This window comes from Microtus oregoni, unplaced genomic scaffold (assembly GCF_018167655.1).
Source record: "Microtus oregoni isolate MIOR12 unplaced genomic scaffold, Mior012 000009F_ref0000495, whole genome shotgun sequence".
Classification (NCBI taxonomy): domain Eukaryota; kingdom Metazoa; phylum Chordata; class Mammalia; order Rodentia; family Cricetidae; genus Microtus; species Microtus oregoni.
In genome coordinates this window covers 51,261,810-51,289,189 of record NW_024543068.1, presented here as the reverse complement: position 1 = coordinate 51,289,189, position 27,380 = coordinate 51,261,810, and the positions used below count along the sequence as shown (strand labels likewise).

Sequence of the window (27,380 nt, the reverse complement as noted above, 5' to 3'; positions counted from 1 at the left end):
TCTCTTCTCATCCTGTCAACAAACTTACTTCTCCCACTACCAAAGGAGTGAAGAAGACTCCATAGGAGGAAATTAAAAAAAAAATTGTCACTTTAGTTTTTAAACTGAAAGCTGATTTGGGGCGAAGAAGTAGCCCTACTAAATACATTGGAAAATAAATTTCAAAATGTGTTTACTTATGATTGAAATTTTAATTCATTTTTATTTAATTCTATAGTTTGCTTAACTGATTTAAAGAAACAAACTAGATTCTTCTGTAAATCTGTCTTTGGAAAGATGGTCTAAAGCTCCTTTTGAACACAAGAAGTTTTATTCTAATGCAATAAATCACCTTGGAAGGACAGTGACTCAGATCTTCCAAGGACCACTATCCTTCATCATGCTCTTTAGGGAAGTTGGTCATCTTTGTGTATTATGTTGAATAAGGGTTCAAATAAACAGTACAGCCACTAACCTTAACTTTGCTACTCAATAAAAAAGAGAAAAACACTTCTGAAGGACCTCACTTTAAAAGTTAAGTATTCCCATTTAGATATGAGCACATCATAGTTGATATTATCTTTTGTAATAGGAGTGAGCTGAAGGTCTGTCCCTGTCAGAAAAGAACCAAGAAATAAAATTCCACTGAGAAGGAAGATTTTCCAAATTGCACTGATGGAATAACAAAGGCAAGCAATGATACTGGCATTGATTAAAATAAAAATAGGAAGAAAGGAAGGAGGGAATAAAGAAAGAAAAAATAAAAATATATAAGAACAAAAATGGATTAATTGGACATATTAAATGGGCTTTGTTGAATACATGCTTCTAGATGGAAATATTTTGGAAAAAAAATACATCCATTTATAGTATTTATGCTTTCTAAGAAAGTACATGCACCCTAAAACAATGTTGGTAAGTATAGTAGTTTAATAAATATGAATCTAATTTACATTTAGAAGCTATTAATTCCTCTGAGAAGTCACCATTATTCATAATTAGTCGCATTATGTATGACTACCATTAAAGCAAAACTATCACCAGACAAACAAGAGCACGGCCCAGTCATACTGAGTCTCGCTGTGGCAGCCTTTGGCAGATTTTCTGTCTCATCTGCTACATGTTACCATAAGTTACGATACGCTTGTATTTAAAGCTATCTGACAAATTGCAACTTCCTTCACAGTTGGTCTTCAAGGAATTTTCTACAGTCTTTAACACAATACGTTATGCAAATGAAAGCTTATTCCTTCACAGAAAAAAAAAATCTCTGAAGAAAACATCAAGACTGTTAATTTTTACTAGAATTCAACTTATAATCATTTCTTTTATAAAAATGTTCAATCACATACCAATATCAGGTATCATAAAATACCTCTCAAGTGCTGTTGTCTACTGAAATGAGAGAAGAATGGACTTGTCTTCAAGGAAAGTAGTTTAAATTATGAAATAAAGACTTGTCAATTCTTTGTCATGCATTAAAATAAGTGAAGGAGAAGAAAAGCAGTAATTTTGAAAATAGCATGTTGTAAAACACATATACAAAGATCATTTCAATGAATTCAAACTTTAAAGAACAAATGCCAGTATTTGGAGAAGAGATATATTTGCCTGAAGAAGAGATGGACTCAGAAGCTGCATACAGTGAAAACTCACTCGTCACAAGTTAAAAAACTTCCTTTAAGGACTGAGGAGCATTCTTGGCATACAGTCTGCATACAGTGCCACATGGACATGTTACATACTAACATCTGTCTTCCAGCCTTTGTTGTAACTGGATGATACACATATATAATTGAGTACAGATTGAAAATTGTGTTTGTCATCCTAACATGATAAACCCTGGAATCAAGTAATTGTTTTGAGATACCGTTCCCTCCCCAGTTTTGTTTATTTGTTTGTTTGGTTTGGTTTTAGCTTATTTGCTTTGTTTTGTTTTGTTGTTTTATTTTGTTGGGATAGTGGCCTCATGTATCTTCTATGTATCTCTAAAGGAACTTGAATTTCTACTCTCTTCTCTCCATCTTCCAAGTGCTGGAATTCCAAGTGTGCACACAAGAAAAGCATATTTAATAGTTTTAAAGACCCAGTCTTGCTATGTAGCCTTCATCATACCTAATAATGGGATTGCAATCCTCTGTAACCACACCTAACTGGATAATGGATACATCTGAATGAAAAATAAAATCTGTAACCTAAATGCATGCTACATAAAAGCACTGTCAAACTCTGCCTTGTTCCCATAGTCCCAATACACCAGAACATTAGAACACTGACCTAAATTTACAGAGTCCTAGTTACATAATAGAAGTCAGGTCTCTCAGACTCCAGGGACTGAAATGTAACCGGTACTTGTACTTCACTTGTTGACATCAGGAAGGAAGAACAGCACCTCTTACCAAATTCACTGTGTCTCCATGACTCAAGGACAGGCACTACCCTAAGCACTCACCTTGTGGAATTTTTAAAAACGTTTATAGACTAATCAACCTCAGAAACTACATTTCCTTATAGCGTATTCTTATAAATGTGAGAGAAAATGCTTAATGGATTTTTTTTTCTTCTGGGATTTCTGTATACATGAAAATGGGTGGAGAAAATCAGGCTAAGGAAAGCTAGGGCAGTGATTGTGGACTCAACTCTGGTTTCGGTGTTCTTCTGAAAGAGACCACAGGCACTGTTTTGCTTATGATTTTAGGTTCTTACTTCTGTGTTATTTGAAAACAACTAACAATGCAAACACAAATGGTATAGGAGGCCCTTCTGTATTTGTGTTGCTTTCATTGGTTTTTAAAGAAACTGCCTTGGCCTAGTTGATAGGGTAAAACTCAGGTAGGCAGGGAAGACAGAACAGAATGCTGGGAAGAAGAGCAGAGTCAGTCAGATGGCATGGTTCTCCTGCCCAAAATGGATGGTGGTTAGACTCATGCCTGTAAGCCACAGTCAAGTGGCGATACACATTAATGGAGATGGGTTAAACTAGTATGTGAGAGTTAGCCAATAAGAGGCTAGAAATAATGGGCCAGGCAGTGATTTAATTAATACAACTTCTATGTGGTTATTTCAGGGGTTAACCTAGCTGGGCAGCAGGATGCAGCACGCTCCTCCTTACAACACACAAATAATAACAAATATAGGGTTTTTTTTTTTCCACTAGAATTTAGAAATTGCTAGATATATTGTCAAGCTTGTTTTGGAGACATGCGGTTTGACTTACCATGTTTGTGGCTTCAGGACTTCCCCCTACTTCTATTCTAATGCCTACTGTGCATATCATCCCAACTATGCAGAAATGCATACAGCTAAGGGTTTTGATGACTAAGGGACAAGCCTCTGAAAAGTTACAGTCTATTGATTGAGTCTCAGGAGACAGTACTTGAATCAAATTCCCTGTCTGGTGCCTATTCTTCCCAAGCTAGATGCTGCTTTTCCCTATCTTCTGAAGGAGAAAGATGAATTCTGCAGTTCTTCCCAGCTCGAGAGTAGGCTTCACTAATAAGATATTTTTTATTCTCCTCACTATGCTGCAAATAATGAGTGAATTAAATGTAGTGCACTGTGGAAGAGATAAAAATATACTGACTTGAAGAGTCCTTACCCTCAAGATGTTGCCTGTCTAAAAGTTGACATGAAACCGTAGATGATCATAATATTTAAAAGTGAAGAGCTTCAAAGTAATGTAAAGATTTGATGTTTACAGCCACTGTCATAATGTGCCATTATAACCACCAAATTTATTCATTTATGTGACACACTTACAGATGGTGACCTTCTATATGATAATCCTGGTGCATTCCCTTAGAAAATTCTGTTTTTCTCAGGTCTGTTGCTCCATGACTTTTGGTTCCTATGATTTATGCTCCTGTGCAGTATGGGTCTGGCCTTCATTAGCACCTGATTTACCAGGAGTGCAGATGGTTGTTGGAAGTAAAAAGTCAGCCATTTCCTATGATTAAATCCCTCATGGGCGGCATCTCACTCGCAGCTACTTCCTCACGATTACGTGTGATTCATTCCCAAGCCGAACAGTGATTATTATATGATTGTTAAATCTAAAGTGGAAAGGAAAGTAGAATATTAGGGAAAGTCTAGTAGCTTATTAATATATATTATGTGCTACAATGAAAATGATTTTACATAAGTATTAGCAAAATGATAGATTTATGGAGGAAGAGAGAAAATTACTCTATTGTGACAATTGAATGTAACAAAAAGCATTCAGAATTTTTCTTCTTTCTGTCTTTAGTTCTTATGCACTTGCCTGTTTGAAGAGCTTATTACTTAAAATAACAACCTCCCCTCCAAATGAATCCTTTTTTCGGTCAGTTGAAAAGACTAGAGGTCGTTTATTTTATTGTGAGCCTATTAAGCAAAGGGAGAAAAATAGGATTGCTAATTGCTTTTCCCAGATTCTTAGATCTTAGACAGAAGCAAGACTCTTTTACCACTAGAAATATTCAGAGACAGACTCCACTAGCCACTCGTTTTTTCTGTGGAACAATGATAGAATCTGAGACATTTCATAAACTTATGAATTTTCTTCTATGTTGAGTTGGTAGAGATGATGACACATAGAACAGCAACTATCCCGACCATAGTCTCTTGTTCTCTGCATGAATCCAGTACTCTTTTTGACTACCTACCATAGTTAGTGCGAAGGTCTAATTGCTCCACTGAGAGACAGCTGTACCCAGAGCTCAGCTCTCTAACTCGTGTTCATCATCTGGTTGGTTTAGGTGACTTAGTCTTAACTGCGCTTTTCTCTGCAAACACCTAATGATGACTTTGAGTAGCACAGTCACTGCTGGCTTTTAGGGGAAACTTTGCCACCACTTTGCAGAAAGTGTATGCAGCAACAACACAAAGCAAAAGCAAAATTTGCCTTTAGAAGGTAAATGACATTTACAAAGAAGCGAAACTACTGTGTTTTTCACATAAGCACTGCTACGAACCCTTTCCTCCACAAGAAGCTGGGATACCGATCTCATGTCTGTCCCTGGCCTGTCAGCTTGTCCTTATCTCCCATTGCACTGACACTCTCTTCCGAGTGCACAGGTTTTTGCCGAGCTGGCTTTAGAAATCTGCTCCTTTCTGCCACAGGGCCTTAGTACTTACAGTCATCTGTGAAAGGAATGCATTTCCTTCTCAGGAACTATAACTTCTTCATGATCTCTGCTAATTTCTTCTGCGCTTACATAGTGCCATAGTAATTTTGCAATGTCTAAACTCTAGGGTAGTGACTTTATAGGTTGAACTTACGGAAGTCATGTTGATATTAATATAGGCTATCCAGACAGTATCTGCCATACAACACATTTTCATGTATTTTATCTATAATTACACGTCACACCACCCACGCCAAACAGTTGCTCAAAGCAGGAATAAATTGGTACACGTGTCTGTGGTTAGCTGAGTATGAACTGGGAGATGAACTGAAGGCAGGAGTCTGGGATTCATCACCAAACTAGTTTCTTTTGTGAGTTTTCATCATGTAAGTATCTACAATGTTCCAAGAGGGAGAACCTGACATTAGCAATTCTATGATCTGGAGCCCCTGGGGCATCATTTCTGCATCATATCCTTGATGAAGTTAAAGCATGAGACTATACTAGATTCCAGGGGATAGAGAGACTTTTGCCTCTGGAAAGGAGAAGTAGGACCGTCCCACTGCAAAGAGCCAAGCATCCAAGCAAGGACCAATCTGAGTTCTTGAAATAATCTTCTTGTATATTCAGTAACAATGAAATAATTGCAAATATGATTGGCACTTATTATAATAAGCATTCTGGGAGTTGGTTGAATTGCCTGTCATGTTTCATGAACTTTGGGAGGGTAGTCTATTGCATATTCAACCTGCAATAAGCACGAGGAATCGTTCATTCATTCTGAGTGTTAATATGTGATCTATCATTGTGTTTAAATGAGTATCAGTTAAAAGCAATATGATGGAAAAATTATTTATTTTGATCATTCACAAATTTTCAGCACTATACCAGGCCTGGATCAGAAAGAGAGATTATCCAAAACTCGCTGAATGAACAGATGAATAAACACCGACTAATTTTTCTTTACTTGGTATTCTCTTTCATTTTCCTAAGGATATTGCCTTCATTGTCATGTGCTCCAAGTGTCTAGAAATAAACTCATAATGAAATGGCTATGTAGCAAAAAGATCCTGTTCACATGTATAGCCCTGGGCATTTCTATAGGGATTTCAGCAAGAATTTTAGACATTAAAATATTCTATAAATGAGAATATTATGAATGTTTGATTTTGTAACTCTTAAACATGGTTCATGCCAAAAGAGCCTCTGTAATTTTATTTTCTTACTGATGGGCTCAAAATACCAGTATATCCCTACACACCATGCCCTGACAGGAAGAATCTTTGGATGAATCATTAGTCAATAGGGATAAATATAAATAAATAGATAATAAATTTCCGATTGTGATGACTTCAAATCTGCATCTAGGTAAGGTCTCAGGACGTCTTTATACCCAAGGTTTCCAACTCATTCTGACCCTATAGAAGAACAGATGACGTTTTACTTATGGAAAGTCATGCAACATGCTGTTGTATTTTAACATAGGAAAAGAAATTAGAGTTTCGTGATTTGCTGACATGCATAATGAAAACAGCTTTTTCTTTAACTAAACTTCCACCAGAATTGACCCCCATTTGCTATTTGCTTATGGGCGGAATTTTAAGCAGACGAAAATGATACTGGCTAGGAATGTTTTTTAAACGAAACAAGAGAAAACTTGAAACAGGAAAAACAAGGTTCCCTTCATGTCTGTCTTCGAATCATGTCACATATGTTTGAATGTATGGTTGACACATGATTAATCCCAAAATGAGAATGAAGACATCTGTCAATTAGTTTATGTACAAGGAAGCCAGAATACTTCTTATAAATTATAGCTTCATGATGGAAACAGAAACAGAACATGATATTCAGGGAGTTATCTGGGTTCCTTACGATCTAAATCAGTGACAAAAATGTAATCTAAGCCATAATGGCTGCACTGATTCATATGTTGGGCTGCTTAATTCTTCAATTTGATTTAAAATATCAATATTTTCAGTATAACTCAAGTGATATGATCCCTATACCTTATCACTTTGTGAGATAATTAATGTTTATATAACTACTCTTCGTGGCACCGGAGGAGAATCGTCCTCTTTTTAGTTCTAGTGTCAGAAAAATTTTAAAAATCACAGCATTTTCAAAATGCAGAACTGTGCTTCTTGCCAGGGAGCCTGAAAAAAACTGCCAATGTGTAAAACAAAAGGTGAAACACTTCACTAATTGTTAGAGAATAGAAGCGAGTTTTATTAGATGTATTTTTTTAAGTTGTGAAACTGCAGTAGTCCTCACAGAATACAGGGAAGGTAAATAGCGCATGAAGGGGGCAGAGAGGTGTGATTTTGTTGCCTGACTTTCTTTTATGAAATCTAACATCTAAAATTTGGTTAGAAGAGACATGAAAATATAACAAAATGTAGTAAAATAGATTCTAATGGCATGGATTATAGAATTAAAATAATTCAGAGTAATAGAAATATATTGGTTTCCCAGTGGTGAAAGCAAGTGTGTTTGTGTATATGTATGTATGGATCGATGAATGGATGTGTGCATGTATCTTTGCATATAAATGCATATAGTTGCATGTATGTGAATGTATTCCTGTATGTACTGTGTGTATATAAATACATATGCACCTTTATTTGTCATGTTTATTTGCTGTGTTGTCATTACTCAGGCCACTTGTTTTAAGTGAACTTCAAATTTGAACAGGCTAAGCATCTGCTATTAAGCAAAGTTATTTTGTTTACTAATAGTGAGCATCTTCAAATACTTGCTGCAAACACAGTCTCACATCAATTTGAATTCTAGTAATGAAGTTGTTTATGACTGAGGTAGGAAATCTTATTGGATAATTGAAATATATACACTTAACTCATTTCTCTGAAACTTAGTAGTGCCCAGTAAATATCTGTTGAACTGTATTTTTATAAAACTGAACATCTTTTATACATGGTGATTGACAGCGTGTTGTTGAATAACAGAAAACAGAGGGTGAAGCAAGCTGTGATTTCCTTCTCTAGCTCAGCATTTTCCATCACAATCATCCATCTATGGCCTGCTGCCGAAGACGGCTGTTGGGCTCCCTGGAGGTTCTGCTGAGATCGTGTCTCAGTGATGCGATCCTGTATCAGCATCTTATTAAATACATATAAGCAATTGAGTCCTAGAGCCTAAAAGTGATCAGAGTCCCTTTCCCTCATTTTCTCAGTTTTACTGACTGAAGCTTATATAGCACTTAAAATAGAGGGGAGATGTTAATAACCCAAATGCACAATTCCAAAATTCAAGCTACTACCTTCAAAATCCATGAGAAACCAAACTAACATTCATATTGCTTGGTGACTACAAAATCGGAGCAAAGAGATAGGAGGAACGTAGGAAGTCTGTTACACAGAACCTTCGGAAAGACTATTCAGGCTTGGTCCACAGGGAAGTCTTTCCTTTTATCGTGTCCAAATTCATAGCTTCTCACTAGCATTTATCACAATTCACTAAAAGTAAGTTAAGATGCCTTTGGAGCACAATTAATACAAACTGGTTATGTTCTCTGAGTTTTTATTAATCATATTACACCTCTTTCTTCATAAAATATGTGTGCTGTTTCAAATAAAGACCTATTCTACTATATATACAAATGCAGTTTTAATGTCTTCACATTTGCAGTAGGAAGTCCAAATATCAAATAAGTGAATTCTTGTCTCCTCAAAAAATAAGCACACTCATGTCTCTTGATGTCAGATTAAAACCAGACATGCTAATTGTTGCATTCATAATACCCTCTCCTTTGGTTTTAAATATGTTAAAGAAAAATTTTATGATAGATATTTTCCATTTAGGACTAATATGATCCTTTCAATAATCTATCCATGTTTCCTATTTAAGTGACACAAATAATTTTATATTTTTAATTAAGTGATTTATTTTACAGCAGAGCTTCGGTTTCCCCTTCCTCCTCTCCTCCTAGTCAAACCCTGTGCCCCTCCGTTCTCACCCCTCTAATCCACTCCTCCTCTGATTCTGTTTAGGAAACGGCAGGTTGCCAATGAGTATCCAGAGAACATGGCAAATCAAGTTGCAGTATGATGAAGCACCTCCCCATGTATAGGGCGACATGACCCAGTATGAGAAACAGGGTCTGGAAAGGCTGTAAAATAGTTGAAAATAGTCCTTATTGCCACTGTGAGGAGTCCCACAAGAAGGCCAATCTCCAACTGTCATATGTATGTAAAGGACCTTGGTCAGTCTCCCATGCAGGCTCCCTGGTTGTCAGTTCAGTCTTTCAGTGTACCTATGAGCCCAGGTTAGTTGATTCTGTGATTTTCTTGTGGTGTCCTTGACCCCTCTGGCTGCTACAATCTAACCCCCAAGAGGATTCACTGAGCTCCACCTAATGTTTGGCTGTGGAGCTGCCTCTGTTTCCATCAGTGGTTGGGTAAAGCCTCTTGGATGACGATTACGCGAGACATCATCTGTGAGGATAACAGACTACCATTAGCAATCATTACCCTATTTTCCCCCTCCAGTCCTGTTTGGTTCTGTCCTAGGTCTCTGGATCACCCAACCTGTGTGTCCTAGTGCTCCAGGCAGTGGAGCTTACTTTCCTGGCATTGGTTTTAGGCTAGACTAGTCATTGGCTGGCAACTCCCTCAATCTCCATGTCATTCTTACCCCAGCACTTCCCATAGTCAGGACAGAGTAGGTCAAAGGTTGTGTATCTGGGTCAGTTTCTTACTCCCTCCACATAAAGTTTGCCTGCTCACAGGAGATGTCCAGTTCAGGCTATGTATTTAGTATTGTTAGGAATCTTATCTAGGCTTGTCCTTGAAGATTCTGGGAGATTCGCTTGTGCCAGGTTTTTGTCTGACCTAGAAATGCCCAAGATAACTAGGGGCTGGAGAGATGGCTAGAGCGCTTGAGAGCACTGGCTCTTTTTTCAGAGGTCTTAAGTTCAATTACTCGTAACCACATGGTGTGGCTCACAGCTGTCTCTAATGAGATCTGATGTCCTCTTCTGGTGTGCTTCAACACCAAGCACTCACATACATAAAATATACAATTATGTTTTAATTGCATTTCCTTATCAATTTTAGCTGGATTGTATAAGTTACTATTTTGATTTATAACAGATAACTTAAATGTCTCTATGAAAAGTTCAGATTTCTCATAATAGTTCATTAGTGCAAATAATACAAGGTCATTCTCTTTCTATATTGGTAGAAGGGTATGAGCAGTTACAATAGGGGTTGTCCCTTACTACACTATTATAGTAGTTAGTCTTACTAATGCTTACTAGTCTACAATGGGCTCACTGGATACAATAAAAACACCAGAGGCAAATTGAGGATACATCGAAAATGGGTGTTTTATGGCAGGGTTCCAAGAGTATTTCAAATGTTCAAATGTGGAATTAATGCTAAAGCAATTTGAGAATATAGAAAGCGGGGTGAGGAAAGTAGATTCAGTGCTCATTGCAAATCCACTCAGGAGAAAATTGCAGTAAAATGTGGTGAGCACAAGTCCTTCATTTAGCTCTGTTCTTTCAGTCACTGCTGAAGTTCACAGTTAGAAAAATGGCTTCATATGCCAATAATACCAATTCACTTTGGGTTTTGCAAAAGTCTCAATGACAGCAACACACATGCATATATGTATTACCTCTCAAACTATGGTACACTATATGCTAGTGATCTTTTGATAAAAGGAAGAATCCACAGAAAAATAAATGGCCTCTTTCTATAGCTCCCTCAGATAGAAATCCAGAAACATTTTGCTGATCTATTGGGAGCTCACCAAAGCCAGCTGGACAGTGACTGAAAAAGCATGGGATAAAACTGGACTCTCTGAACATGGCGAACAATGAGGGCTGATGAGAAGCCAAGGACAATGGCACGGGGTTTTGATCCTACTTAATGTGCTGGCTTTGTGGGAGCCTAGCCAGTTTGGATGTTCACCTTCCTAGATATGGACAGAGGGGGGAGGACCTTGGACTTTCCACAGGGCAGGGAACCCTGACTGCTCTTTGGACTGGAGAGGGAGGGGGAGAGGAATGGGGGGAGTGGGAGAACGGTGGGAGGAGGGGGAGAAGGGTGGGAGGAGGGGGAGGGAAATGGGAGGCTGGGAGGAGGCGGAAACTTGTTTTTTTTTTTTCCTTTTCTCAATAAAAAAAAAAAGAAATCCAGGAACATGCCTTTATGGTGGCTGATTAAATAAATCAGGAGTCCTAGGTCAATATTTCGGGATTTTCCTGGCTTTCCTCCTTGTAGGGATAAGATAGGAGCCATTCTGTCTCCTTAAAATTACATCCTCCTCTGAAGACTCACTAGAACATGAAGGAAGAGGCAGAACCTTCATGTGTGTGTCAGTTTTACCAAGGGGAAAGACTTTTCTAGAGGTCCACAGGTTCCACTAACCACTCTAGACCAATGTCAAATTCACATTTTTGTTTCAGAAGACAGAAAGAAAATCACCAAGGAAATAAGTGATGCCCAAGTGTCATCCAGGAGAGACCTGTGTCTCCTATGTTCTTTACAGCCCAGGAAACATTTCCAGGTGGTGCTACACTTGCTATTGTATTCGAGGAGAAATATTTTCAGAAGGGAAAAGAGAACTATGGAATTTCTGAAATAAGATTTTGGTATTTTCCACGACATGTTGAGAGTCTCTTCTACACCTCACTGGGTTCCGTGAAATGGTGCTGTGCTCAGACAGAAAGACAACTGTCCCTATCATCAAATTATGTTTACTCTTCCTAACTAGTTTCAGAAATTTATGCTAATGATGGGAAATTATTGATTTAATGTAAATGTTCCTGACATGTATGGTCATGGATTAAACACATTATGTAGTAAGTTTCAAGTAATCACAGTATTTTCAGCATTGCCTGTGTGATGCACCTCCCTGGTGATTTTGAAACATCACTGCTTTGAATGGTTTTAATTAGAACTAATATGTGACAAAAGCCAACAAAAAGAGTACATAGAGGAGCATTAAGTTTTTAGCATTGTATGCAGAAAATTTTATACATACACTGTTACATTACCATCATTTTTAGAGAGAATTCCTAAAGCACTAAAATCCCTTATTTCTGAGGCATATTTTTCATACATTCACATGAGAGAGTGTCTTGAGTCTTGTAAGAGTAATTCAAGTTGAAAATTACATTTTTATAACATCTATCTTTTTTATAAGCAAGATGGAGTACTATATGAATCTGCCTGAAGTTTCTATAGCTTGTTTCATTGTCTCCCTGGGACTTAACAAGCACATCTTATGAATGACATGGAAGCATTTTTATAAATAGTTTCTTAAATCCATATTTCTACCTGTTGTCTGAAAACACGAGACTTGTTTGCTTTCTTTAGTGTGACTATAAAGTGTCCCAGCTGTAGTACTAACAGTGTTTCTTCCTAAGGATTACTACCAATATTATTCTCTCATTGAAAGGTACATAAATTGCTGTAAGCAAAAAAAAAAAAGATTAAATCTGAGAATCTAAATAAAATAGAGTTTTTTTCACAATTTAGAATAATAAAGGACACGTCACATGTACCACTGCTATGTGCATATGGGTAGCAATTTCAGTGATGTATTACCATCACATACTTAAGTATTAACACTATAATTTTTACATTTTGGAGTAAAAGTCCCATTTCATTCTTATTTTCATAAAAATAATGACATTTTAAAAATTATTTATTGGTAAATTTATTTAACCAATTAAAAAAGAACAAAGGTCTATTTCATTTGAGTGAGTAAGGGTTTAGTTATTAACACACATCTGTGTTTTGCTGAAGTCCTATATGAAACACTGGATTTCCCAGGAGACTTCAAGAAGTGAGCAAACCCATACTCCATTTGATGGTCCTATATCCATGTCCAAAGGGGTAGAACTAAATGGACTTGTTTGGGGGATGGAGGGAAGAGGTATTTTGTAGACAGAGGCTGTGCATTCATTTCCCAGGCACCAGACCCAAATAATAACACAGAAACCATATTAATTTCAATAGTATTTGGCCTATTAGCTCAGGCTTCTTATTAACTAAGCCTTATATCTTAAATAAACCCAGTATTATTAATCTGTTTATTACTACAAGGCTGTGGCCTACTGGTAAGTTTCCAGTGGCATCTTTCTCCTTTGGTAGCTACATGGCATCTCCTTGACTTTGCTACTTTATCTATATATCTCTGTTCAGGTTTCCCACCTGTCTTTACTCTGCTAAGCCACTGGCCAAGGCAACTTCTTTACTATTGGTTAATGGTAATAAAAAATATTCACAGCATACAGAGGGGAATCCCACATCAGGATTTGGGAGAGGAAAGTGGTAGAGGAGTTAGAAAAAAAAAATTAAAGGGGTCAATTTGGTGTAGATTTGATCAAAACATATATGTATGTGTGAATGTTGAATAAAATATTTTTCAGAAGTAAAAAAGCATAAAATACTGCCTTAATTAATTTTTAATTGTTGTAACAAAGCACCATGACCAAGGAAACTTATAGAAAAGTTCATTGTGGTACCCACAGTGACCTTTTATGTCAAGAAGCATGGCAGCAGACAGTTAGACATGGTAATGGCGTAGTAAGTACTTACATCTTGAGATACAGCTACAAGACTAAGAGAGGTAACTGGGAATGGTGTGGGCTTTAGAAGTCTCAGAGACTGTCCCCAATGATAAAGGCCATACCCTCTAATCCTTCTAAACACTCCTATCAACTAGGGATCAAGTATTCAAATATATGAACCTATGTGGGACACTGGTGTTCAAACCAGCACAAATTCTTGCGTCTCTCATTATTGGCACAATCTAGGGTTACTGCACTAACGAGATCTAGAGCCCTGCAGACATACAACTGATGCTCTGGCTTGCACTCACCTCCCCAAATGGCCCTTTTAAACACTCCATCACTAGTTAAAGGAGGCTCTAATGGGTACTTCCATCTGATTTATGGTATATATTTTTTTAAGTAATTGCTTGCTTTGCTTGGGAATATATGAGTAATTCTGTAGCTGATGTTTAGTGTTATGTTTCCTGGCAGCTAGAACAAATAAAAGCGACTTGATTCCCTGATTTCCCCACAACTTTAAGCCTTTACCATGTTACTGTAGGTCAATCGAATGCTCTGTTTCTTCACCAGCATTGTCAGCCAAGTCCAGGTTTTGCAGAATATGGGGTGGCTTTAGAAGACAAGAACTTAGGATACTAATAAGGTTTTTAACTGTTAAGACCCTTGCCCTTCATGCGAATGTCTCTTCTGCATTTAAAATGATTGCTGGAAGACTTCGGGGAGAGGAAGAAAGGGTGAAAAATTGATAAGAATGATATGAACTTTCGGGACACCTTTGACTTCATTCCGTGAAAACTAAGTTATGAAGGACATTATGTTTCTGTGTACTTTTAACATCAAAAATCAAGAAGGATTTCAGTTTGCATCAGGTGAATAATTTTAACAGCCTTTCAAAATGTACAAGTGCCTCCGGGAAGACTTTTGGATTCTTATATTGTAAACGATGTTCTTGTACATTCTGTATTCCCAGTGAACACATAACAAATTCACCTGTAAGATCCAAACATGACCTTTAAGGATAATCTCACCAAACTAAGCTTTCTGTATATTTATGAGTCATATTTCTGCATAAGATAAACAAAATGCTTGTACCTCCCACCTTTACTATACAGCCTGGTTAGAAACAGCCTCCACACATGATTAGGCACTTCTGTACTTTTTCTGCAGAAGTGCTCTGGTACTACATATTTTATTTGGTTTTGTGTGTTTGGAGCATTTATGTTACTTAGCAACTGAAAAAAAGAAGAAAGGAAGGAAGGAAGGAAGGAAGGAAGGGGGAGGGAAAGAGGAGGATAGAAGAAAGAAAGGAAGGAAGGAAGTAAAAAAGATGAAACCTAGGAAAATTCCAAAGAAAATATATTGCTAGATGTTAAATTACCAAGTTGAAAGTTGAAAGCTTGTGGATTTAAATGTTAACTAAATTTCATGTTGACAAAGACAAATTTGTTTCAACAAAATATTGCATATTCCAAATTTCTCTGATAATATGTAAAAGATAAAATCACTCCTAGTGAGAAAATGTCTGGTAAATGGGAGTTTGTTTCTTTTTACCTGAACATCTGGTAACCAAGCAGTTTAAATATTAATTGCAGATTTACAATTAAATTCATAGGAAAGAAGACTTCAGACATTAATTAAGATTATAATTACATTCCTAACTTTTGTGTGTGGACATGGTAGGACATATTTCATCTTTCTTAGTGTTATAAACCCTGTCTGAAAGTACAATAAATTTGATTCTATGTGACCATTTCACAATGACTGAAGTCCAGTTCCCATATTCTCAAGTCCAAAGTGATGTGATTTCTCTCACCAATCTGAGTCTGAATTATTTGAATCATTTTCTATTGTGAGCCATAAAAACATGCCTAAATGATCCTTTTTTGTATTTCTACAACCTGAGCACCAGTTTGGTTTAAAAAATAAAATTTAACAGCCTTTAATTTGTCATGTGGCTCTGATTCTGTGTGTTCTTTATTGCCCACATATATTTATCGAAGTGAAACATAAAGTGGCTGTAATAATGGGGAATTTAAAGTAGCTTTTGCACATGAGCAGTAATGCTAACTAATATGGAGAATAGAGGCTGAATGTAAATTCCCAGGATTTCTGTTTCTTATGAAGCTTTTGTGAAACTAAGTGAGGGTTGTTTGTGGCTTGGAACAATAGTCAAGTGAAAGTATGGTGAACTTGATAGGCAGAACGGAAACGAAAGAGAATTGTCAATTGTGTGCAGCCCTAATCCTCGTAAGTTTAACTTTCAAGCTGCCATATAATATTTAGATCATAAAACCTGCAAAGTTTGAGCCGTGGACATTTCATGCTCAAACATACCCACTCAGAGCTAACCCAAGTTTCTACAATAAAAATGTCTCAGTTGCTGTGGAGCCCTTTCCTTTCTGTTTCTTGAATTGTGTCTCTCTTCCTTTCCCCTGGACACTGGGCTTAGGCCTTCGTTGGCACTGTTTGACCATGTTACTTTCAGCAGTACAAATCCTCCAGCCCATGGCTTCATTCCTAGACTAACCTGCCAGGAAAATAAAGCTGCCCATGTCACTGCACTGATCACAAACGTCTCTCAGCTTTGTGTCGATTATAACCTTTAACTCTGGCATACATGTATTGAAATAGGCCCCACCCAACTGTTAGCCCAACTTCAGCATGTTTCTATGACCTACTGAACTGCCACAGAAAGCCGGAACCCAACTCTTTTTTTCCAGTGTTTTCTATGAATTATCCATATGCTACCTCTTTTCAAACCTTTTGGATTCATTGAAGCAAAATTAGTTGAGTCACTTAAGAACTCTCACACAATACTTATATTTCATTAGCTAACATTATAGTTATTATTTTATATGCCCACCTGTACTTTTGCAACATTCTTCATAGTTTGAACATAATATAACATGGACAATTGCACTTGCTTAGTTAGAACCTAACCCAGTAGCATGTGTGTGGAGGTGAGTGGTCCTATGGAATACTTGTTAGTGAATAAACAAACTATTGACTGAGGCCTGAAACATTGAGAAAAAGAGCTGACACAAATATGTTATTCCTGCCAATTCTAGAAAACTAATTCCAAAATATGACACAGAACTCGTGATCAAAATACATCCGATGAATGTGTAAAATTATCAAGGAATTAGCACAAATATTACATTCTTAAAGGGTTGTCTTCAGGGCATCTTATATAAACCAATATTTCTTCTCATCATAAATCAGATGGTAATATTATCAAAATGAGTCAACAGGGAAATACTTTAAAATGTACATAACTTCAGCCTGGGTTACCGTGAACTGGAACATAGACACAAGTCTGCAGGTTTCAATAGACTTACTCATTCTTCTTTACATTTTTCACATATGTGGTACCAGTCCATAAATTATAAAAATGTTCTCTAGGGAAAAGGAAGAGTTTACAGTACCAAGATCCTACGAAATATGACTACAACTTTGTTCTTCCGCTTACTGGCTTGCATGTGGTTGGTACAAGTAAGCTTATATAAATTTGGTAGGCAAATAAAACCTATGTGAGCCAAAATATTTCTGAGTGTGTCTAGACAATGTAAGATTATTTTAATATTCTGTAACTTTGTGTGGGAAATGTTATTTTAATAGACCATAATAGTAAGCTCAACATTATCTTACCTGCTACATTTCAAAGCAAGGGCTGTTCAATAAATTGGTGACACCTTTGCAGAATATTGTCTTGTCAAAGTGCTTTGCAATCTAATAAAAAGCACATCAATATTCATAAGAAAAACAGGAGAAATTCATGTATAAATATATTCACATACTATATCAAAATTTCAACATTGCTTTGATATGTGAAAATATAAGCATCATTTTATCTATATTTTCTTCTCATTAAAGACATATTCCATATCAGAAATATGAATAATTAAAAATTGAATTCATTCATAAGAAAGAATTTTAATGAATTTTAGGTAATAAAAAATCTAGTGAAACTCTGTAATGTTACGGTAAGTGATCATAAATTTAATTACCTGGTACAAAGAGTCAAATATATAACCATTGAATGACAAGAAGAGAAAATATAATATTACTTTAAGAATTGATACAGAGTTTTTAATATCTTTCTTTTAGCTTCTGGAAATGATCTTTCTTGCTTAGTGCTTTCAGACTGTATCATGATTTCCAACTACTGCTTATATGAGAAAATACATTATCTGTTAAAACAATAATTCTTCTTATAAATTTTAGCTTTATGTTAGTGAGTAGGTTTTCCTTATTATGCTTTGGATTGTTTCCATTTGTAAAGAACACATAGCTACCTATATAAATGTTCAACTTAGTTCATATTAATCTCTTTTCTGCCATAAAAATTTCAGAGCATTGCTATTTTTTTCTCCTTGTGGTTATAGAGTTGATAGTTCAATGTCAAGTTGCTTAAGACACAAATATTATAAGTATTAAATCCACTTTTAAAAGTCCAATCAACTAACACATGCAAAAGTCAAGACTATACAGGGCTCTGTAAAATCAGCACATCCCTGCAATCCCTACAGAAGCTGTTAGGCAATCTTGGATTGGGAGGATCAACAGAGGAAAAATGGCAATTTGTCACTAACAAACAAACTTTGAAATTATGTGATCATCCATTGTGTTTTTGGTATCACATGTCCTCAAGTGTTGCCTCTTTTCTATAAGATCCGAATGTTGTTTAGATTTATGTCAACTTGACACAAGCTTGAGTTATGTGAGAAGATGAGCTCTCAATTGAGAATCTCCATAAGATATGCCTGTAAGCAAGAATGTAGCAAATTTCCTTAAACTGTGGTTAATGTGGGAGGGCCCAGACCACTGTACGTGGTGTCACCCCCCCCCCCGTAAAGTGATCCTGGGGGAAAAAGAAAGCAGGCTGACCAAGACAGAGAGAGCAAGCCAGTAAGTCAGCTTCTACTTCAGTTCCTGCCTCCCACATTGAGTTCCTGTCCCGACTTCCTTCAGTGATGAAGTGTGATGGGGAAGTGTATGCAAAATAAACCTTTTCTTCTTTACACTGTTTATAGTGCAGGTGCTCTGTTACAGCACTAGAAACCCAAAAAAGATATAAGGCAAGGTAGTGTTAGATTAACTTTCCAATCCCTTCAAATATGATGATTCTAAGCTGCTTCTTTCCTTTTGCAGAATGAAGAACAAATTTTGGTATTTTGAGTTTGGCACATCTGAAACCTTCTCAGCCACCTGCAAGAAACTACATGAATCTGTAGAAATAGAAGTAAGAAAAAAAATGTATTCACTTTTTGTAACAGTAAAAACTGTCTTGTGTTTGCTTTTTTGGTGTTGTGGTATGACTCGTATTAAGAAATACACTTTTAGCAATACATATAGATTTACTCAAGATTCTAAAATATGACATTTGTTACTCATAAGGAAGGTATCACTGTCTGATACATTTATTATGTATCATATCATATAAAAAGAGATCTATAATGGAGCTTTGGAAATCAGAATTTACTGTGCATAGCAAGAAGAAAATGATGCAAGAATAAAAATATAGTTGAAGAAAATGAAAAAAATTGCGAAAGAAAAGCCCACTTACATTTTCAGAAATGATTATTTCATAACTTTAAGATTCAGTGCACTAATAGTCTCCTTAGTTTCACAGACAAATGTTGAAATATATCCTTTCCCATTCCATTTCAATCATTAGCTAGGTTTTTCAGTTCTCAAGGTTGCTATTCCCCATTACAGATAAAGGATATGAAAGCCCCAAGAAAGAGAGCAAAGATAAGAAAAAATATGTTAGAAAGACCCAAAACAAATAGGTCTACCAAAAATATCTAGATATTGCAGCATTCAAATATTTTAAGACATACTCTAAACTGAAATGATCTAATGAGAGATTCTTAAAAATTAAAGAAAAGTTTTATTTTGTATGAATAGTGAGGACAAAACAAAGAGACAGAATTGTGGCAAAAATCCTTAATAATTTTCTGATATAAATACAAAAATATTGGCTTTACCACTTTTAATTTTTAAAACAAATATACAAATTATCTCCTATTACCAATGTTATAAGTGGTACATTTGCAAGTAATAATTGTGAACCGAAGTGAAATTGTCTAAGACACAACTCATACCTGCACTTAACTTTTTATTCCTGTTTTTTTGGGGTTTTTTTGTTTTTTTTATTTTTTGGTTTGTCAAGACAGGGTCTCTCTGTGTGACTCTGGTTGTCCTGAAACTAGCTTCGTAGCTCAGGCTGTCTGAAAACCCAGAGCTCAGCCTGCCTCTTCCTTCCAAGAGCTGGCATAAAAGCTGTCATGAGTGTCTTTTCTGTACTAATTGCTATTAGTTCTACTTTATGAGTGATAGATACTATGTTTTAGGCTCCTAGGGAAATTCTGTATTTACAAGTTCATAATGTCCTAGCTAGGCTCTACAAAAGCCCAATTTTGTAATTTACTGTTGGTGACAATACTAATTACTTATATTCTCAACATAATATTTTTGTGTTTATTTCTTATCATGACTAGAGAATGAGAGTAAATATTAGAAGTAGACTAAATAGTTAAGGAAAAGAAAAACTTCACAATTGTATGAAATCATAACAATCACAGAAGGTAAGAATTAAGGTCTGTCCTATATGTTGTGTGCTTTTGTGTATATTTATGTATGTAATCAGTAGTATTTCTAATATATAATATGTTGTTAATAATGCATGCTATATTTAATCATATGTAGTGTGATAGTATATATAGTTTTATGTGTTAAGATTACTTTGTGCTTTACTGTCTTGTATGTATGCTATGAATGTATACATATTCATGTATATGTGTACAAAAATCAGAGGTAGATAGAGAGTCCTCCTCTATCACTGTCCATCATATTTTATTCAGAAGGAGTCTATCTTATTTTATTGAGAAAGAATCCCACTTGCGGCCCAGCAAGTTTTAGAACTCTGCCTTTCTTTGCCTCCACAGTCCTGGAATAAAAGTACACATGGTGCATGCAGTTTATCCCACGCATGCAGGGAACAGAAACTCCAGAACTCATGCTCATGAAGCAAGCACTTTGCCCGCCTGAGCCATCATCTTTTCATCCCCTAATGAATCATTAGATATGTCGTCTTTACTTATCTACACATAAATTTATTTTTAAATTATACTATCACTTTAATTTCAAACTTAACAATGCACAAAACTGCTTTATATTGTAGATGCTAAACAGTTTTGCTCTCAAAAAGAAATCTGTGCTCAAAAGTAATCTGTTGCAGAGACCAGACTAAGACGTTCTGTAGTGTAACTGGAGGCCCAAGCCTTCCTGAGTCTTTGATGCTTGGTGCCTCTCATTGAGCACAGACTGAAAGTTTTCAATCCATAGGGCAATATTCTGTGTGTTGTCACAAATCACAAAATCTTCTAAAAGGTTTCATTAAATAGCAATGAGAATGTAAATGACAATAATTATAAAAAACACTGATTTTTAAAGTCCTAAATACTGCTAAAATTAGTGTTATTCTTTCATGATGACATTTTATCAGGACAGTAACTGTTCAGGATACTCAAGAAATCTGAACCAGAACTAATTTACTTAGCTTTGCATCCTGCTTCTCCGTGTTTTCCTCATCTGGCTTCTGGTTGTGAATTTCTGGATTATTCAAGGAACGACTACTATAGCATTTGTAAATTGGAGTCAGTACTGTGTGTTCTCTACATTATACCATCGTATACTATGTGTGCGTATGTGTTTGTGTGTGTGTGTTTGTTTGTGTGTGTGTGTGTGTGACTATCCACGCCAAGCGTGCCTTTCTGCTCACAATTTAATGAATCCAGTCTATCATATTAGCAGAATATGACTTTCTACCCTCAAGGTTACTTCATAATTAAATATAAGAAATCAGCAGTTCGGAAATTTGATTCTGCTTGCTATTGCTTCCTATGTGGCCTAAAATCGCACCAACTATGGTTTGAAAAATGTCTAATGAGGAATAAACCATAGTAGTAACAACAGAACCTCAAGCCATGGTTATATGTTTTACTGGCTGCTCCTTCAGAAACAAGTCATTTGCTGTGTGAATGTTTCCACCACTGTGCTCTTCCTGCAGGGAGCTCCTTCCGAACGGAGTAAATGTTTGGGACGGAATGAATAGGCTGGGAAAGTGCTTCATAATAACTCTAAAATACATGGATTATTAAAGTTTACCTCATGTCTGGTACCAACAAGGCACCTGCATCATCTGGTTCAGTCTTTATACATAGTATGAATCAAAGATTTACTATAAAATCTTCATTGCATACCTAAATATTTAAACAACTTAGAAGAAAAATACATTATTGCCAGAATAATTAAATATATGGAAACAAATCAGTGCTATATTCATGTAAATGTAGAGGGTGAGATATTGATTTAAAAATTGGTAGTCTCAATTTAAAAAATCTCAATCATCGTCTAACTTTATTACAAAAGACAATAATATAAATAAAATGACAACTTGCAAAATTGTCAAGAAAAATGTCAAACGCCAAGTTTGCATTGCTGTGTTTTGGAGGAGGGATAAATGTGGTTCCAAACCCTGAGTCGGTGCCTGAGATTAGAACCAACAGGCACATAGGTTTGCTCTTTTTCTCCATGTACCGAAGTCAAGGAGAGAATGAGAATGCCCAGCCCTTAGGACATTCAGTCATTTTGGGGGTGTTAGTGAGACTAGGAAGATAGTAAATGTTAAGGTCAAGAATTTTGTTTCATCCCCCAATACTGAGATTTTTCAAAAATCATTCAGTAATATCAAGAATTAACAAATGCAAGAGCTTTCCAGACAAATAACATGATGTCAAAGCAAACAGAGAAAGGTGGCCTGGGATGGAGAACTAGAGAAACTAAGCCACTCATAGACACCAATTTATTTAAACACAGCATCCTGCACTTGGAGGAACAACTGTGCTCACCAGGATTCCTTGACAGTTGCAGGTTGCTAGTGTCCTTTTCCCTCCTGTCAGAGAATGACCAACCCATCTCCTTCAAGCCACACATGGTGTTGACTGTGAAGGGGGGAAACGCGCATGGTAGGCCACGCTGTTGTGTCTCCATTGTCTCACCTAACTCCATGAGCTCAATTAGGCAGAAGAAAGACCTGGCAGCACGCGCTCCCCTTTTCTGCAGATGAACAAAGGAATCTTCCTTCACTAATTCTGAAAGTAACTTGTCACAGCAGGGTCCTAAGGCCTAGTCACATAATTGTCTTAGTGTACTACCTGCTGAGTTCAATATCGAGTGGAAATGGAAGCCAGGCCCCGGCTCCAGCTTATTTCACAATTCTTCTGTTATTTAAATGATTTTAGTCAGTTTGGGGGAAGCCAGACCTTTATAAATTAACAGCAGGGAAATACCAAAGGTGTCAGATTGCATATTTATCATCTTTTTCGTGTAATACTTAAATATGTATTAAGAAGTGACTGACATAAATTAGGCAGTTTTCAGAAGCCACAGGCCGTGGCTTGTAGAGGACCCCCTTCTGCTTGACATTTCATCCTTGTCAAAGATCAAATTATTTTAATTTAGGCTGCAAATTATAAGGAATGAAGACTTCTTTGTGGGAATTCCCTGTGGTAATCTGACTTTTGTTGTTACTGCTGCTTGTCAGTGTGCAAAAGATATAATATGCATGCAAATAAGGTTAAAAAATATGTACTATCTAATTATCCAGCCAGTGCGTTCCACTTGAAGACAGTGGGAGGCCTGACACACAGTATGTGTTTGATTCATTGAGGCCTGCAGGGTATTTACACAAGATTACTTTTAATTATGAAATTAATATCTGTTTATCTAGAATATATAGCGGTGAGCGAGTATACACAGGAGCAGAATTCTTTAGTAAAAAGAAATAAATGATCTTAATTTAATACATAAAAAGGAAGGAAAGGACCTTGTTTCTGGAAAAAGTGAATCATGTCATTCAGAGCAGGGTCCTCTTCAGTGAAACAAACTGAATGTGAATTTAGCTCTTTTTCCAGAATTGTTTCTTCCACACCAGAGTGGGCTCAAAGTGAAGCACTTTATCTCATTGCTTTGTTACTTTGGTGAACATGATACAAACCTGCCTTCAGAAGGATGATGCAAATGTGGGGAAGAGACAGGATCCAGGTTGTTTTGTTGTGGCTTCTGTGGCATCGTGATTTCCATGAGAATTAAAAGTTGGTGTTTAAGTTACTGACGACTTAATTATAGTAGGTGACTGTAGTAACCCTTTGATGAGATACTGTTAGAGACAAGTGAAATGCTTATTCCTAAGAGGGTACTTTGAAAAAATTTCAAGTGTTATCTCTTCCCTTACAGACTTATAATAGAAAATGGAGGAATAATTTTTGAGATAATTATAATGTTTATCATTTTGGAAAATCTAAAGCAAAAAAAAAAATGTAAGCAAGTTGTCCCTTAAACACTGCAGACGAGATTGTTGGAAACACAGTTCAGTGGTTAAAACACTTACTGCTCTTCCAGAGATCCCGAGTTAGATTTCCAGTGCCCATGTTACTCAGGGCAGAGCACCTGGACCTCTGGCACACGGGCTGGGCCCCATGGACACCCGCACTCACACAAGTAATACATATGTTCAGGGAACAGACTAACCTCACGATCGTCCACATATATCTATCAACAATTAAGTTTAAAAATTCTAAAACCTAGCCGGGCAGTGGTGGCGCACGCCTTTAATCCCAGCACTCGGGAGGCAGAGGCAGGCGGATCTCTGTGAGTTCGAGACCAGCCTGGTCTACAAGAGCTAGTTCCAGGACAGGCTCCAAAACCACAGAGAAACCCTGTCTCTAAAAATAAAAACAAACAAACAAACAAAAAAAATTCTAAAACCTCACCACTTTGGCTACCCAAATTACAGTTGGTGTCCACAGTTACTTTTTATATATAATGTGGTTACTTATTACAAGGCAAAAAATAAAATAAAATAAAATAAAATAAAAATCTGTCATGTTTCCTTAGTTGGCTTGAGAAAGTGCTTTGCCTGCCATCTCCCTCACTCAAATTTTCCCATTTTTCTGGGCAGCTGAGCCTGTCTTCACTTTGGATGAGCTTAGAACCTGAGCTCATCTCTTTCTCCAAAGCAAAAGGACTCTCTGTGATCACTTTTTTCTACTGACTTTGTTTTCCCTTCATAAATGTCTATCAAGCCATTTTTCACTGTTAGAAGAAGAAGGAGAAGGAGAAGAAGGAGAAGGAGAAGGAGGAGGAGAAGAAGAAGAAGAAGAAGAAGAAGAAGAAGAAGAAGAAGAAGAAGAAGAAGAAAAAGAAAAAGAGGAAGAAGAAAAAGGAAGGGAAGGGAAGGAAAAAAAAACAAACTAAACCAAGTCAAGTGTAGAGGCATGAAGATCAGGAGTTCAAATTCAAATCCATTATTCAAAAGAGGCAATGATCACAAAAATGTCCCCATTCCTAAACTTGACCTCTTTGGCTCACAATTTGCATATTGGAGTTAAAGAAACATGAGGATGTTCCTCTGCCAAAGGTTTGCTGTAAACCTGATGAGGTTTGTCCATTTTTAATAATTATGAATGGTAACAAGTTAATGTTCCTGCATTTTTCTTCTCTGTATTGACTTGAATTTAAATAGCTTCATTAAAAGACAAGGAAGTAAATAAGCAATCAAAAATAAATTCTCTCTTTCTCTTTCCCCAGTGTGATGGAGTACAGATAGATTTAATAAACATCTCTCTGGAAGGAATTGCAATTTTGAATATACCAAGCATGCATGGAGGGTCTAATCTTTGGGGAGAATCTAAAAAAAAGAGAAGCCATCGACGGATCGAGAAAAAAGGCTCTGACAAAAGACCCACACTTACAGATGCCAAAGAGCTGAAGTTTGCAAGTCAAGGTAAGCTTCCCTAAGATTGTATGCTAAGCTGCTTATTACTCTTCCTCTAAAGGCTTCCTTAAAAAAAAAGCCTACAGATAACTATATAGGATTAAATTACCATGGATCTAAAAATCATAAGTATTATTTATGTTTTACTTCTTTCCTCGTCTTTCTTTGGTGAGAGATGTTTTTTCCTCAGAAAAGAAAATGTAAAAGTAAAATAGAAAATACCTTACACTGAGCTCTTCTGGAATTGGTGTATTCTTGTCAATGGTTAAGTAGCTGTACCAAGGACCCAGCTGTTTTGTCAAAGACTTTGTTTGCTCTTGTCTCTTCAGTCAAGATATAATACTGAAATCATCTTGCATTAAGTTGCCATTCCAAGTAACATATATATGAAAAGGCTTTGCTATCACACAATGTATTTTTACCTGCTGCTGCTGTTTTTGAGAAAGTTTACATCAACCATTAAAACACCCAAGAAACAGGGAGAACGGATTACCAAGACAGGATCCATGGCTATAGGAATATACATTTCAACTCCATTATAATATATAATTTACTTTGTGACATGGCAACTGTTCTTGATAAATGCTATAATCAAAGACACAAAAGTGGAGCTAATAATCATAGTTCATGTAGAAGAGCCTATAATATTTTAACTTCAAAAACATGCCTAATATTATTAACAGCACTAAGCACAAAGAACATTAGTTACTACATGCATGAGTACTACCCAACTCCACAAATTCTGCAACTCTGGGTAGCTAAGGAAGGAGGAGTACCATGAATTTGAACCCACCATTGACTGAATAATGGGTTCTATAGAGTTAGACTCTATCAAATAAATAATTCATAATAAATATAAATTCTACTGTCTCAGTATTGTGAAAGCACACGATGAGGAGGTTGTAGCATTAAAGCCTCAAAAGAAGATTAGTAATATATGAAATGATTGGTAGATTTGGTATTTCCTTCTGTACCTGGCTCAAGTTTAAGGTTTGGGCAATGACTTCTGCTAGAGAAAACAGTATCACAAAATGGCAGAGGCTGAGGGAAAGAGTGTCACGCTCCCCCACAAGACAAACCATAACCTGCTGGTGATAGGAAGTTTGAACAGCAAACCAATTAAAGCATTCTATAATAAGAATTCAGTACAACCATAACAGATGACATAAAATGGAATTTTGGAGAATAAATAAACAGAAAAATCTGCATTTTTTTCTCCATGAATGAGTAGGAAATATGTACAAATATTATTTTGTATAAATGTTGGCATGAATATTGCATCTATACCAAATACCAATCCAAATATGAGTAGGCTTTTAAGATTGATGGTAAAAGTTCTAATTATTCAATTATCTGAGGACCTCAGTAAGATCAAGCTAAAAAAAATCCTTTAATTATCTAAATTGCATTTTATCATAGAGTACAATGTACTCATTGTTTTTTAAGTTAGAAATACTTTTGCTATGCATATATATTTTATACGTGTGGGGACTTTTCAGGCTTCTTGATTAGTCTGTTATTATAATCCAGTACATAGTGTGCTCTTCACACCTCTCTGTTCCTGAAACCCAGGCTGATTTCAGGGCTCAGCTGACTCCATTCACTTCTGAGCTCTGAGAGTTCCGGGGCTCCTAAGTGTGCTCTCACCCAGGCAGATATGTGGAAAGGCAACCTCCTCTCCCTCTTCATAGGACTCTTAGACACATACTGCTTGCTTGGCCTCAGAACTGCCCACCAGAAGTTTTTAAGATTGTGTGCTTGTAATAAAGCCACCAGAAACCAGACACAACTATTCTCACAGACCTATTGCGAAGGGAAGGTTCTCTTATTCCTGTTTCTCCCTTCCCACTGTGGAACCTTCATAGCCAGGTTCCCAAACACAACGAGAAAGGAGTGTGTGGGAACA

General features: G+C 36.5%; 1 protein-coding gene across 10 annotated transcripts in view; it reads left to right on the top strand.

Annotated features, from left to right (window-relative positions):
* The window catches only part of Dgkb (diacylglycerol kinase beta), a 600,883-nt gene that overhangs the window by 415,766 nt on the left and 157,737 nt on the right, over window positions 1–27,380 (top strand). For all 10 annotated transcript variants that reach the window (XM_041658354.1, XM_041658352.1, XM_041658353.1 and 7 more), the window contains 2 exons: window positions 18,784–18,874; window positions 25,288–25,483. In XM_041658354.1, the coding sequence (XP_041514288.1) occupies window positions 18,784–18,874; window positions 25,288–25,483 (287 nt within the window). The remainder of the gene's footprint in view (window positions 1–18,783; window positions 18,875–25,287; window positions 25,484–27,380) is intronic.